General features: G+C 32.3%; 1 protein-coding gene across 4 annotated transcripts in view; it reads right to left on the bottom strand.

Moving 5' to 3' along the window:
* Window positions 1-15827, bottom strand: part of Klp3A (kinesin-like protein 3A) — a 298885-nt gene that overhangs the window by 227302 nt on the left and 55756 nt on the right. For all 4 annotated transcript variants that reach the window (XM_085808353.1, XM_085808352.1, XM_085808354.1 and 1 more), the window contains exons 5-8: window positions 11020-11278; window positions 8915-9025; window positions 8661-8836; window positions 2836-2994 (exon numbers count right to left, since the gene is read on the bottom strand). In XM_085808353.1, coding sequence (XP_085664479.1) covers window positions 2836-2994; window positions 8661-8836; window positions 8915-9025; window positions 11020-11278 — 705 coding nt within the window. The remainder of the gene's footprint in view (window positions 1-2835; window positions 2995-8660; window positions 8837-8914; window positions 9026-11019; window positions 11279-15827) is intronic.

Raw genomic sequence — 15827 nt, 5'->3', positions numbered from 1 at the left:
AGCTGCTCGTAGTGATATTAATGTAACAACAAGTTTGGGACATAACGGTGGATTTAGTATAGTGATTCAATTTGAGAAAAGCTGTGCTAAGAAAACATAAACAGTAAGCGTTAATTAATAAATTCACCTAATTTTCTTACTTTAAAGGCATAAAAGTTATTTAAAAAGTAATTACATAGGTGAACATACAATTTTTCTTTCACATAAAATATTTTGTTTTGATGAAAGAGCTATTCAAAAATTTCCCTATCACTTATTCCTCATTCTCCAAACAATGTCTCTCCCTTGCATTGACATCTTTGTGCATAAATAATTTAATTTCATAGTCAGCAAATCCTGATTAAATTATATCTGAAGTTTGATTTTAGTTACTTATGTACAGGTAGTGCAAATTTAATATAAAATTAGAAAGGAAAGAAATGTAAACAAAACTCAAAAACATGGTAACCCACAAAATTCACTAATCCACACAAAACCTGGTCCCAATGTATGCAAATTGTCAGAATTCTACTGTATATATACATATAAGAAGTTTTTCACAGTATATAGACTTTAATAAAATTACTCAAAAATATGGCAATCAGCAAAGAAATTTTTTTCATAGAATGCTATGTAGTTAAGAATATTTATATCTATATTCATCAGGAATAAATCTGTATATTTTAAGAATCGCATTCTTTTATTTCATTATGGCAAAGCTGAAGTTAGGCAAAATAATCAACCTTAGTTTGCCACAGATTGTGAATACAACTATTGATTTCAAGGGTGATCAGAATCTGTATTCATTGTTGAATATGGCAAAGCCTATGAAGGCTATCTACCTAAGGGAAGGGAAGCCTTTATAGAAGACTTTCCAAAGGAAACTGTTCATGCTCATGTAGGAAAAACCATAAAAACCAATGATACACCCAGCCCATTTGTCTGAGCTCAAAGGCATTAGGAAAAACTCTATTGGAATTATTATAATATAATACAGAACAAATTTTTATGAATATGAAAAGCTGCAAGAAATTCATTTTACCAAATGAAGTTTTATGGATAATTCTTGTAGAACCAAAGTCAAAATTATGATCGCATGTTTAAAAATGACTAGATGTCAAAGATTTGTGACATTCAAAATATAAGATTAAAAGAACTTCTGATAACTAGAAGGAATTTGCTATCTGTTGTAATAATATGTTTTATCTAATAGGAATAAGTTGCTCTTTAACTCTTCTACCCAAATTATTTTTGCATAAGACCTGGGATGGAAAAATTGAGTTTAGATGCTGATCTTCAAAATGATACTAAAGAGAAAGTTTTAAAATAGGTGAACAATATACCTTCCTCAGTGAAGATTCCTAGATGTATTAGATGATGCTCTGTTATACAATCAGCCCACTTTCACTGGTTCCTCAAAAAAGTCATACACAGCCATAGTTTAGTTGAAAAACTAGGGAGCAATTTAAAGTGCAGCTTCCTAAAGAGAAGTCTAGAGTAGCTCTGCTGAAAAGTGCACAATCCCAATAGCCTGTTTCATTGGAACTAGACCAGCTTCATTCGTGAAAAAAATCTTGGGATTTAGAAAGATTACTACTGTACAGAAAAGGGGAAAATGCAATGCTAAACAGTTAAAGATAAAATGGTGATGAAAAGGCAGCTACGTTTGATTGGGATTGCTACATTCACACTCACCAACATAAGAATGAGATTAAATAATAAATATTAAAAACAACACAAATTATTACAAAAATTTAAACTATTACAAAAACTAATAAACTTTTGCTCTTTAGCAGCTGAGGATGATGGTTCGGTAAAACTATTGAAACTCGTCCTGTGAAAAATTGTCAATATAAAACTGATTTTTGTTGTTTGACTTCTAAATTAAACTACAGTAAGACCCCGCTTAACGTTGTTTCGGTTTAGCGCTCTTTTATTTCAACTTCGGGATTCCCCGAAATTGCTCGCAGCGTGAACTACGGGGATTCCTCGAAATTGTGCGTAGCGGTAGGTTTCCAAATAACATATCCGAAACTTTGTAGTTATGTTTCTTGTTTGGTGCGGTGAGGTGCTGTACGGAAGCATTTTTATCATTTGAAACATTTGTTGACATTATTGTAAGTATAAATTTACATAATACTATAACGATTAATACAGTGACAAATATTACGAGCTTTACTTTTTATCATGGGTGATAATAAAAAACAAGAAAAGAAAGCAACCAGAAAAAGCATTTCACTGGAAACTAAAATGCAAGTGATTAAAGATTAGATCCTGGTGAAAGTCAATCTGAAATTAGTGCTGTATTGAATTTGGCAACTTCCACAATAAGGACAATTCTTAAGAATAAAGAAAAAATACTGTCATCGGCAACTGCAACTACGTCAAGTTCTGCAACTAGAATTATCCGTTCTAGAAATAACATTATAGAGGAAGTGGAAAAACGACTGTCTATATGGATTGACGACGAAATTGAAAGCAATATGCCATTAAACCAATCTATCATAATGCCTTCTTGAAAAAAAAAAGCAGAAAATTGGAAACACAGAATAGACTGAATGATCTGACTGGCTTAGAATTTTATTTGTTTTTATAAATATATTCGTTTATATTGTTTTTATTTTTGTAAGAAATAAATGTTTGGTTTTATTTTTATTAAAAAAACATTATTAAATTTAATACCTAACCAATTTTCTATCCATCTTCCCCTAACTCCATTATTTACATGTTAAGATAGCCTCGTTTAGCGCTGTTTCGCATTACGCTCTACTTTGATGGAACGGATCCCCCGTGTTAAGCGGGGTCTTACTGTATTACATATTTTGAAAAAAGAAAAAAAAAAAAAAAAGAAATTACTTGAATTTTATTTTCCATGAGGTTAGCAATTTTTTCTAGGGCAGCCTGAAGCTGGGTTTGCAGAGTCTTGATGTTTACTCTCAGATCTGAATTTTCAGAACTGTCCTTTATTACACCTGTACTTTGTAACTCATATAGCTGCGCTTCTAATAATCTGACCTGTAACAAAATACATCCAAATCAAGAAACAAAACAAGGAATAGCTCAAATTATAACTACTTCAAAATTGTTTCAGAAATTCTGGTATATTTTAATGCATACTTTAAAATGCAGATTAATAATACTTGTAAGAAGAGCTTTACAAAAACAATAATATAGTTTATATTTTTTAGTCTACTAATTAATCATTTTACCCAAATTTATAGTTACTCATAAACAGTAGTGACATCTGAAAATTTTAACAAAGATTTACACTTTATCCTATAAAAGAAACTATCAGATTACAATAAAAAGTTTACAGTACAATCTCAAGTAACCAACATTCAGTCGGTAGTACTAAGTTCGAAATGAAGCAACTGTAATGTAAAAGCTATGTAATGAAAAATTTCGGCAACACTGTTGTATGTAAAGTCATGCTGAATGCCCACACGTATACTCCATTATATCACTATTCCTCCCCGAATATTCCCAATGGCTTAAGATCACACGCCTTGTTTTGTAAACTCCACAGATGAAAGGGAAAGAACTTGCAAACTGGATGAGCTGACTAAACTAAATAACGCAGATGAAGTGTCAGGGAATGCATTTACAGTTCAGTTTGAAATAATTGTGGATGAAAAGAATGTGACTGTAGAACAAATATATATTGCAGATGAGTATAGATTGTTATGTGATGTTTCCAAATGTTAAATTTGGTTTGTGTAACAGAAATCTCTCTTAAGGGACTTAATGTATGGTATGTAAAAATGCTGCATGTACTATAATGTTCCTTTATGTCAGCATGATGTTACTAAGGCTTCCATTGTATACACAGTGGATTTTTAAAATTGCAACTATCTTGTAAGCAAGCATTCAAAGTTACAAATCACCACACACACAATTTGGCAAGTTTTTTCAGAGGGGAATGAAAAAAGAATAATGACTTGGAATTGAAATAAAATATTTATTTCATTCATGTATGTTTTTAATTTGAATTAGGTATTTAGCATGAAAAATAAGTCAGTAAACTTACTTAAATGCAAATTTTGTTCCTTTTGTTTTTGGAACAATCACTTTACAAATGGATTTAATGCAATTGTTACCTTTAAGCCTTTTTTTGTTTAAAATTTTTATATTAATGCAAAAATTTTACTGCAGTTTCCTCCACTGCAAGCAAATCGCCCAGCTGTATATTTTAAAGCTAAGTTTACGGAGAAAAAATTACAATTTTTTTTCATAAACGCTATTTGAATACATCAAGAACACACATGAAAATAGCTACATTGCTTGCTTAAACTGATAAATTGCTACTGGCATTACTGTCAGAGTTTCGCACATTTTAAAAATTTGATGGCTTCTATTAAAATGGTTGAATTAATTACTATCAAAATCTTTAATTTACATGTGTTAGTAATTTTAAAATCCTTAGCTTTGTTTCCCTGAAATATAAAATTATTTACATGTGGTTTAATTTTTAATAATCTGTACAGTTTTCAATATTATTTATTTAATTGCAGCTGATGGATCAAAAACAAGGACAAAGTACTTGGCACACTGCAATTTTTAGAGATGGCACCACAAAATATTAAAATTTAAATTCTAGAAACATATATTCAATCCAAAAACATTTCATTTGGAATCAATAAAATCTGGCTGCTGCTGGTTTAGAGAGATACTAAATTTTTTACAAAAACAGAAAATACAAATAATTATGCATTAATATGAAAACATTTTAAAACTCATCCAAGCTTTATAAAAAAAAGTAATTTGTAATAATTTCTGTACAGTACTGATTATATAGGTCTTTTAAAATTTCTTATTTAGGAATTGTTTTAAAATAATCCTTATGTTTTATTTAAAATTTCAAAATGCTTGGATAAGGCTGGATAGTTCCTCCACATATCAAGAGCATTACTAAACGGCATGTTGCCCATCATGGTCTAACATACCCTGCCCATTTTTAATATTTTGTTACACAGATCTTTACCAAACTCATTTTATTCTTGCTGATTCTTGGAGAATTAGTGATAAAATGCATACAATTTCTCGAAAAATATTTCAAAATGACTCATTACATTAATATTTTTTACTAAATTTCCTAATGCAAATTGTAAATGATTAACTACAAAATTCCAAATTACAGTGATGGGAAATTTTTGTAGAAATTTGATTGCAACTCTTAGTTTTCTTCCCAACATTATACTAACTCTGTTGGAACAAAATGCAATTAAATGTCTTCTCAAATAGTTTAGCAAAATCCAAACTCATTAAAAAATTAATTATTTAATGTGATGATGTGTGCATTCAGTGGGAAAAAATAGTTGCAAATAAAAAGAACAAGAAATTGCAGACTATCCACAAATTCAACAAAAGGCTCCTGCAAGTTCCCAAAAGTTCACTGCTGCTAATAAATATTTTTAAAATTAATTTTGAAATTAAAATTTCACTATAGAAAATATAAAAATCACACCTAACTGAAGAAAAAGTTATCTGATATAAATTAATTTTAACAGAAGTGCTTTCAGTGATTAAAACTATTGCCTTGTTTAGTTGCAACTATATTAACTGTGTTTCATAAAGGCTCTAGAAAGAATTAACTTTTATAGGTGCTGAATATTTTTCATCACGGCCATAGAATAAGTCATATAAATACTGAAAGTAAGAAATAATAAGCCGCATAATTATTTTCTGCTTTCTTTTTAAATAAATAACTGACGTGAGTATACTGATGATGCAAAACAACATAAATATTCATTGCACAATAGAAATGAGGATTATTCATACAATACATTTCATAAATTATGAATTATAAAACGTCATTTTCTCTTTTAAGCATTTATCTTTCGGAAACTCTGGCAGCTGGAAATTTCAGCATCAAGCTGAATACCTGTTTTATTTGCAATATGATTAGTTGACTGATTTTTGTCATTACAGACCAAATTACTCAAAGTACTGAACTAAGAGTTTTATGTTCCTGAAATTAGAAAATTAAGAGAGTTCATGTAATACACTGTTTGACATTGAAAATGGAACACCAAGAAGGAGTGGTCAGAAACTAATGAAATTTGGAAAAAAAGAAAGAGACAGCAAGCAGCAATAAGTGATCTTTATTTCAAAATGATAGTCAGAATACAAAGCGAGAACGGCGTCAGCTCAGTAGGATGTAGAACCACCGTGGACAGCGATGCACGAAGACACACGTCTAGGCATAGAGTCAATAAGAGTGCGGATGGTGTCCTGAGAGATGGCTCTCCATTCCCTTTCAACCATTCGTCACAGTTCGTCTTCTGAACGAGGCAGGGGCAGAGTCTGCAAACAGCGTCCAATCACATCCCACACATGCTGGACTGGTGACAGGTCAGGAGAGTACGGTGGCCAGGGAAGCATCTGTATACCTTGCAGAGCATGTTGGCAGGTGCGAGTACTGTGTGGTCGGGCATTAACCTGCTGAAAAATTGCATTAGGCAGCCCCTGAAGGTAGGGGATTGCCACCTTCCGCAGTACATTATCCAAGTATCGTTGGGCTGTCATAGTGCCCTGAATACAAACTAAAGGTGACCTGGAATCGTAGGCAATAGTGCCCCAAACCATTATGCCATGCTGTCACGTGGTGGGGCGTTCCACAGTTACTGCCAGATTAGATCTGTCTCCACGTCAATGCCACACATGTATGCGGCGACTGTCACTGGATAAACAGAAGCATGACTCATCTGAGAACACAATGTTTCGCCATTCTGTCATCCACATTGCTCCAGTCCGGCACCATTCTAAACATTGGCGTCTATGCTGTGGGGTCAATGGCAGTCTTCTTAATGGATGCCGTGAGTGCAGGCCACGTTCAACCAATTGGCAGGAAATGGTTCTGGTCGACACGGGAACATCCAGGGTATCTTGCACATGCTGCAAAATCGTGGTACAAGTGACTTGCGGGAATGTCACAGCTTGTCAGCAGATGCGTCGATCTACGCGTGCTGACGTCACTCTGGCTGCACCTGCACCCCTCTTTCTTCCCACATTTCTTTGTTCCAACCACGTTCGCCATACCCAATGCAACGTGCTCGCATCCATGTGGGTATCGGCTGCGATTTGACGCAAGGACCAACCCACCCTTCTGAGTCTGATCACCATACCCGTCGTAAAATCGTCTATCTGCTAGAAGTGCCTTCGTTGACGGCGACCTGGCATTCTCTCCTATTACACGTATCCTCCGGGACAAAAACCAACTTTCTTCGATAATTCGTCTGACAGAAATAACAACATGAATATTGCCCATTCTGCATGTTCCTTCCCTTATATCTTACTTCACGTGCGTCGGAGAGCTGCACATTTTACATCATTCGCATAACTCAGTGATGTGCATTTGCTCTAAAATTTGCATAAATTTCTGACCACTCCTTCTTGGTGTTGTATTTTCAATGTCGAGCAGTGTATATACAATTTGTCCAAGATCACAAATTTAAAGTTGATTAAAAAAATGCACGATAATCTGTCACATTAAGATGCAATTTTATGGTATTTATCAGCGAAAAGGAGGGGATAAGATGAATATGTAGTTCTAAGCAAAATACAAACTTTACATACCTCAATTCTTTATGCTCAAAATCATTATTGAATTATTATTGCTATTTACAGAAACAAGGGAAATATAATCCCGAATTTCACCAGATTTTTTTTAAAATCTTTTTTGTGTTTTTGAAAAGGCATATGGTTTGCACACTTTATTTAAAACATGAAAAATTATGGTTCTTTTAAATTTTTTAAAAATTATTAATACTAAAACCCCATTAGCAAAATGGTAATGAAAAATAATACGGACTCAATTAAACTGAAAAACAATTTAATTACAAATTTCTAAACCATCTTTCTTAAAAAAATAAAAGTTAGTCCTATAGTATATGAAAAAATAGTGAACTGCAAAATGTTTGATGAAGATTATATTTAATTACCTATACTCATTGATGAATTATGATACTTAAAATTTTCTATGTACTAGGGAAGTTTCAAGAAGTAAACTGTTAAAAATAGAGGTGTGAGTATTTCTATAAATTATATATATATATATATAATATATATATATATATATGCATTGTATCTATACACACACACTAATTAACATTCCAAAATGGGCAATTACTTCTGGCAGCTATTACAAAAAATATTTCTGAAACCGGAAACTTAGTGATTATTTAAAGGATAATGAGTTTGCTTTTTTTTTCATTTCTTCATCATTTTTTTTAATTTCATATATTTTATAAACTGTATTTTTTTTAAAATTTCTCTTGCTTTACTACTAATTTGCATCATGCACTATCTTATGCTTAACTTCAGCTGTTTGACATCTGTCTATTTCAAACTGAAGTTATTTTCTCGCATAACTTCACATTTGATTAATAATTTAGAAAAGATCATTTTCAAGAAAAAATTCTTTTTCATTTTGTTATTACAGATACATTTTAAATAACTGTCCATTATTTCATAGTTTGTGAAAATAACCCTGGTTACAGACTATTTGAAAACAAGGAGGACAAAAATAAGACTGCTCCAGTTACCACAGATAAATAGGTCTCTGTGTTTTAGCAATACAAACTGAAGCACATAAAAATAAGCAAATGCAGAGTGTTATCTTACAGTAAATATTGCAAACTTTAAAAGGTTTTCCACAATTAAATACACATTTATGTCCATACCCTATCTTTTAATTTCTGTATCTGAACTTCAGGAGGATCATTGTTTACAACAGGTGTGTTTCTGATTCTTCTAGCTCTTCCAGCATATCGTAATGTATTTACCGTTTCTTCAGTGCTCTCAGGTGATGGATTCACACATGCTATCAGTAATGTATGGCAGTTTCCACCAAGGGTATCTGAAAGAAGATAAATTCTATAATAATTAAGGCGGTATTAAGACAAATGGGAGAAAATGGAAAAAACAAAAACTTTACCCATAAGCAATCTAGTCAATTTTGAGTCTCGGTAAGGTATGTGAGATTTTCCCTCAGCTAATGCACTAATGACATTTCCAAGAGATAGAAGTCCTAGATTAATATTAATTCCTGAAACAGAAATTATAATAAATAATATTAACATTCAAAATAACACAATCTAAATCAAAGTTCATCTAAATTCCTACATTAGTAAAGCTTATGAAAAGAACTTCCTAACTAGGTCTAAAAAGAACTTGCAAGCCATTTATGAACAGTTAAGAAAGAAAAGGCATATGCCAGAAGTGATGCAAAAAACTCCATCATTGCCATCAGTAATGCTATATGATTTAATAAATGTTCACCGTGCAAAAAAAGGGAGGATAGTTCTATATCTCCCGTTCTACTGGCCCGATTGACAAAATTTAACTTGCGTTTTTCATATAAAAAAAAGGTGAAATTTAGCATATGTATTAGATTTATATATAGCATTATTCTAATATAGGCATTTTGATACAAAATTGGACTTTTCTGAAATCACATGCCAATTTTTTTCCATATTTCGATTCTACAACTGAAATTATGACAAACTGCCATGCTTTGTAAAAACCGCACGAGTAGTTTTTAAAAAATCAGCTCTTAAAATTTTTGTTCCTCAATGTAAATTGAATTTGATTCTTCCTTTCATACTTCGAAATGAGAAATTTATCCCAAATAAAATTTGCCTCTTTTTTACAATTTATTTTTAAAATTTGTATTTTTAAATAATTTTTATAAATTTTTCAAAAAAATTTTGAATTATAATTTATAAAAGTTTTACCATCATCTTAATGTAGATGTATTTTTCTAAGCACATCTGCAAAAAATTAGAGTTTTTTATTCAAAATTTCCTAAGATATATGTGAATTTATGTTTTGGCGTATTTGTTAGCAGCAATAATGAAAATGGGGTTTACGCAGTTTGTTAAAATTATTTGAAAGTATTGTTACAGCTTTTATATTTAGCTATTTTTAGTAGAATTTGTAATTGGAGGACTTTCTAAGGGAAACTGGCTCGTATATACGTTACACATGTGGAAAACCACGGAAACACCCATGCAGAAAGCCCATTCGCGGGACTCGAACCGAACTACCAGTGTTCAGCGACTTTACCGCTCAGCCACTGGTTGGCCTGCTACAGAAAAGACATTTTGTTTCTATTGTAAAACTCATCATGCAAGTTTTTTTAGCACAACAGTTTACATCAGCGGTGCCCAACCTTGTGGTCGCTGATCGTTTTGTACGTGCTTGCCAGCTTGATTAGGTACTATAAATAAAAAATATTTAAAAAATAACCATTCTTTTATATTTCTTTATTGTTAATATATAGTAAGCATTTATAGTCATAAGAGATATCTTGAAATGTTACAAAATAATTTATTGCTGAGTGATGAGCTTCATAGCGAACATGGAATCTTGTTGCTTCATTCCGATGTTAGATGGCTCAGCAGGGGAAAAGTACTTCAACGATTTGTAGAACTTCTTTCACCAGTAAAGCAATTTTTGGAATCCGGAAACGAAAGTTATAAAGAATTGGACGATAATAATTGGTTATCCGATCTATACTTTCTCATGGATATAACAGCTAAACTGAATGAAGATCTCCAGGGAAAAGAAAAAAACTGTTTAAATTGACTGGGACTGTAACTGTTTTTCGGAAGTAAAATTCTTGGATAAATCAGATGAAAGGAAAAAATTTCACCCATTTTCAGAATTTATCAAGCCATATTAATAATCACAAGGCAATTGTAACAGAGAAATACTTGGAAAACCTAAATGCACTGAAAAATAATTTTGAACTCTGCTTCTCCGATTTCTATAAAGTTCAACCAATATTATTATTCATCTCAAAACCATTTGCAGAAATTAGTATTTCAGATGTATCACATAAGATTGAAATATGTTTAACAAAGATGTTGATGTTTTGGAAATGTGCTCGCAATAGGCCAAACGTTAGGCACCACTGGTTTACATAGTTTAAACAATATTATATTATAGAGAAAAAAGATCAGAAACATTAAAAAGACAACGATTCACAATTCAGCTATTTAAGACAATTTAACATAAATCACCGTAAGAAGCACTGACCTTCTTTAAGTCGTACACCTTCAGTCTTACTACGACCAATGCGCTCTGACCCAGCAAGATCAACTAGCTGAAATCTTGATCTTGTTATGTTCAAAGTGATTCGATCTGTCTGCTCTACGTGAACAGCAAAAATGGCATGGGATCTGGATGACACAAGGTTCATGGCTGTTGCACCAGTACTTCTGGCTCTAGCTCCCTGCTCTAAAGCTGAAAGAGCTTCTTCAGCAGAATGAACAACAATTTCAGTTAAATTGGGCACCTAAAACCAAAATTTGATTACTTCAAGTAAAAAATGAAAAAGATTAAATTCCATATTTAAAAAATTAAAATATGTGCATTTAAAATAAAAATACAGTACAAAAAACATTGCATTAATTTTGAAACAGGTTAGATACATTGAATGTCACAAAGCTCAGGGCTTTCTACCTAAGGTAGTAACTCCCAACCGATATGTCGCAAAAAAAAAAAAAAAAAAGTAAACCTGCGTCACATGGGCCACAGTGTGATATGGTAGAGTTTTAACAGCAACACTCGAAGACTTATCGAAAAAGAAAAACGGTTTGAAAAAATAATAACATAGTCTGTATCAACTCCGTTGATAGATACACACATCAACACATTAGAATAAATATAATTTAACTCTTTGAATTTTAGTTTACTTCACTACAGAGACACTCTGGCGCTATTCTCCAAGTTTAACTACACGAACATACGGGAGTGGAATACACAAGAAAATATATTACATGATGAGCTGTCGAATCGGTTTTACATGCTCAATGCAAAATACCATGATAAATTCCAATGATATTAAACAAAGAAAAACAATATTCACAGATCCTTGAGCAATGCTTAGAATTAACGTGTAAGTGCTGCTCCTAAACATTCTCTAATTCAGACAAACTGGCGACATTCCATCGCTATTTCCTTCGCTCAGTTGATTTTAAACTACCGAGCAAAATGTTAAGCTGTTTTCAACTGTTTTTAGATTTTGTCGTGGATTGTCATCATTTTCAAAATTTTATTTTCCCTATGTCCATGACTAAACCTATGACACCGAAAAGAAAATATAAAGAGAATAATGCAATTATTGATTTTAAAACTGTCTGGGAAGAAACTTTTTTGCTTATGCATCAAAAGTTTCAAACTTGTTTATTTGATATGTGGAATTTGTGTAGCAGTGCCTAAATAATTTAACCTGGACTGACATTTCAAACCACTGCCTTATGATTTCAACAGAAAATATACTGCCGGATCACATTTATGAACAAAATTCATCAATTAAAAAAAAAACTCTTTAGCCCATCAACAATCCTTGTTCCAGATGAGAAATAATGAAATGGAAACTATGAAGGTTTCTTATGAACTTTTGCTGTTGTTAGCTCGCAAGAAAAAAAAAAAAAAAAAAAAAAACCTTATTCTGATGGAAAGGAGATAATATAAGATACACTTTTAATATTTGCCCAAAGTTTCTGTGATATGAATATCAAAAATATGGTTGATAAAATAGTTTTGTATAAAAATACCACCATGTGCCATATAGATAACATTGGACAGGTTCAGTGTTGCCAGAAAATTTTCCACTAAAGTAGCAAAAGCAGACTCAAAAAGTCGCAAAAAATGCAAATGATGTCGTAGATTATGTGATTTTTGTGATGTCATAGTTATGCAGGCTCACATGACCTCTGACATCATCACAAATTTACCGTTTATTGGTTCTGTAAGTTACAGACTGTATTCGATACTTAGTTTTTTCAATTACATATCTTAGCTTTAACGAAAAATTTTAAAACTATATTACTTATTTTCAATTGTTTAAATATCCATTTTTTAAAAATTAATTCTCATTTAACTTACAGGTTTCAATTTTTAAATTAATTTGTAGATGTCCATTCTTAATATTCCTCATGTTTAGAGTGTTAGCTCTTTTGCATTACATTTTTTGAGTTGGCAGTTAATTTTTTCAATTCATTGCTTTTTTGCTTAATTGTGAACATTTTAATTGAGGAATGCTTTTCGGGGAGTTTTCCATTCTGTGTGGTGGATCTGTTTCAGAATCTGATTACTTAAGAAAGCCTTGTTCTTTCACGGTTAAATTTATTTTTGTTGTTATTTAGAAAAATGCCGCTGCTTTGATTTTCAAGTCATTCCCATTGCTTAGTTCTAAGCAATATTATAATCTGGAGTATGAATTTCATTTCTTTGTTTAAGTACCCAATATATGACGCGCAAGCTGCAAATTCTTTGGTTTGATTCATCATTACCATAGAATTGCAGGGAGACTGATTTAAAAACAAAATGCACGAGGGACGAGGGAGGGTGGTGAGAGCTCCCAAAGTATTTTTTTTTCCACTTCCCTTACACCGTTCTCGTTATACCGACATCAGGCTGTGCAGCCTTGAAAAGAAAAGCCCACATCTAAATAAGATTGCCAGATATCAACTTCTATTTAAGCCTACATAAACTATTTTTAAATATAAATTATATTTAATTAATAAATTAACATAAAAGCATTTTACGATATATTAAAAAAAATCTTTGAAGTCGCAAAAAATAGCATAAGAAAATGATGGATGTCGCAAAAATTTTGCAAAATCGCAAATACTAAATTTTAGTAGCACAAGTTTGTCAAAAGCTGCAAATTTGCACAAAATCGCACGATCTGGCAACACTGGACAGGATGATGAACAAATTGTCTCTGTACTACAGTATTATAAATACTTTCATTACTTTTGGATGAAGGTTGAGTTATCACAGACAATGCACAGTTAAGCATATTTGTGTGCTACATGAATGATAATTCTAATATTGTGGAAGAATTTCTTTATTTGTACCAACTATTTTTAAATATTGGTGAGGATATTTTTAAAGAATTTAAAAATGTAATTAAAATTAACAAAGTAGAGCGGACAAAATTAGACAGTTTGCATAGATGGAGTGCCTTGCCTGGTTGGCAAGATAAAAGGTTTTATTACACTGCCTGAAAATTTCTTGGGAAGAAAGTTTTTAAGTATCATTGTATTATTCATCAAGAAGCTTTTTGTGCCAAGGACATAGACTTGTCTTCTGTTGTTGACCCTGTAGTATGCTGTATTAACAAAATATGAGCTTGAACTCTGAATCAACGAAGATTTCATGAGCTTTTCCCAGAAGAAACTGAAGAGAATAGCGAGTTACTCCTTCACTGTAATTTGTGTTGGCTTTCCAAAGGAAATGCACTCGCGAGATTTTGTTTTAAAATATCTGGAAGAAAACGAACTGCGCAGTAGGTTCTTGCTACTTGGAAATGAAGATTGGTTATGGGATTTAGCTTTTGTCACTGATATTACGGGAGTAAATTAAATTAAGATTACAGAAAAGATTGCATTTTCTTACCCTAGTTGGTCGTATATCTTCTTTTGTGAACAAACTTTTGCATTTTTTCAATTTTGGATAAAAAGATTAACACATTTCACAACTAACTATCAAAATACAGATCCAAAACAGAAAAAAAAAAAAAAAAAAAAGAGATAGATCCAATCCTACCAAAGTAGTTGCCGAAGACCTCGCAAATTCTTTTGCAATTTCACTACAAAATATTTAACCAACTGAAAATTAGCCTACAGCCGCATAAAAAAGCAAATATAAGGAACTTATTTCAACTGCAAGTGATCCAAATTATATTGAATTTTCAAAATTAATACCAATAAGCAATTTTCCAAATTTACACGATTTGGCTAATAGATATTGTAGTAGGTTTGAATCAACTTATGTTTGTGAACAAATGCTTTCTATAATAATTGATTCTGATTGAATAAAATTTAAATATCATTCAAGATTGTCTAACTGATAAGCACCTAAAACACTTAATTTTGTTAGCATCTTCAAGAACTAATCCTAATACGACTTGGTAAAAAAATATATATTCAAAAACTATCTTAATTACATATTGGGTGTTTAAAAGTTATTTAGAATTATGTAGGCTATTTTTTTCCAACCTCCAACACGCTATAAAGAAAAGACAGTTGAATATACAAAAAAGATTTTATTACTGAAAGCAATGTACAATATAGGTTATTTCTCTACATAATCACATTGACGATTAAGGCATTTGTCATATCTGTGAACAAGCTTTGCAATACCCTCTTCATAAAATGTTCCCGATAATGATTGGAAGTGAGTTGTGATGGTTTCTTTGAGCTCCACGTCATTTTGGAAGCTTTGCCCCCAAGCTGCTGCTTCAGTTCAGGAAAAAAAAGAAAGTCACTCGGCGCTAGGTCGGACTATATGGTGGGTGTTCAACTGCAATTGCTGAAGGAGCCGTTGGGTTACATGAGCACTGTGAGGACGGGCATTGTCGTGGATCAGAACAATTCCAGAAGTCCGCATGCCTCTTTGTTTGTTTTGAATAGCTCTCCATAAATGTCGCAAAATGAATCTGCATAAATTATTGTTTCAGGCTCCATAAAGTCCACAAGCAGCACACCCTTTTGGTCCATAAAAACAGTTGCCATAACCTTACTGTTGTTGAAGGTTCGTTTGAATTTTGTGGGTTCCTTTGGAGAATTTGTGTGCATCCATTGTTGTGAATGTCATTTCGTTTCAGGTGTGTCATACTGAATCAATGTCTCGTCACCTGTCACAATGGATTAAAAAAAATCTTCTCTATCAGTATTGTAAGAGTCAAGAAACTCCAATGGTGCAGCCATTCGACGAGTTTTGTGGTCATCAGTCAACACCCGTGAGAGCCAGTGAGTGCAAACGTTTCTGTAGCACAACTGTTCAGTAACGATAGAGTACAGGAAAGACCTTGTAACTTCCAGAAATTTCCC

Source organism: Stegodyphus dumicola, chromosome X1, assembly GCF_044657685.1.
Source record: "Stegodyphus dumicola isolate Sdum_Otavi_A_Nest chromosome X1, ASM4465768v1".
Lineage (NCBI taxonomy): Eukaryota > Metazoa > Arthropoda > Arachnida > Araneae > Eresidae > Stegodyphus > Stegodyphus dumicola.
Note: the sequence above shows the minus strand (reverse complement) of the source record. Positions and strands in the feature narration are given on the sequence as shown.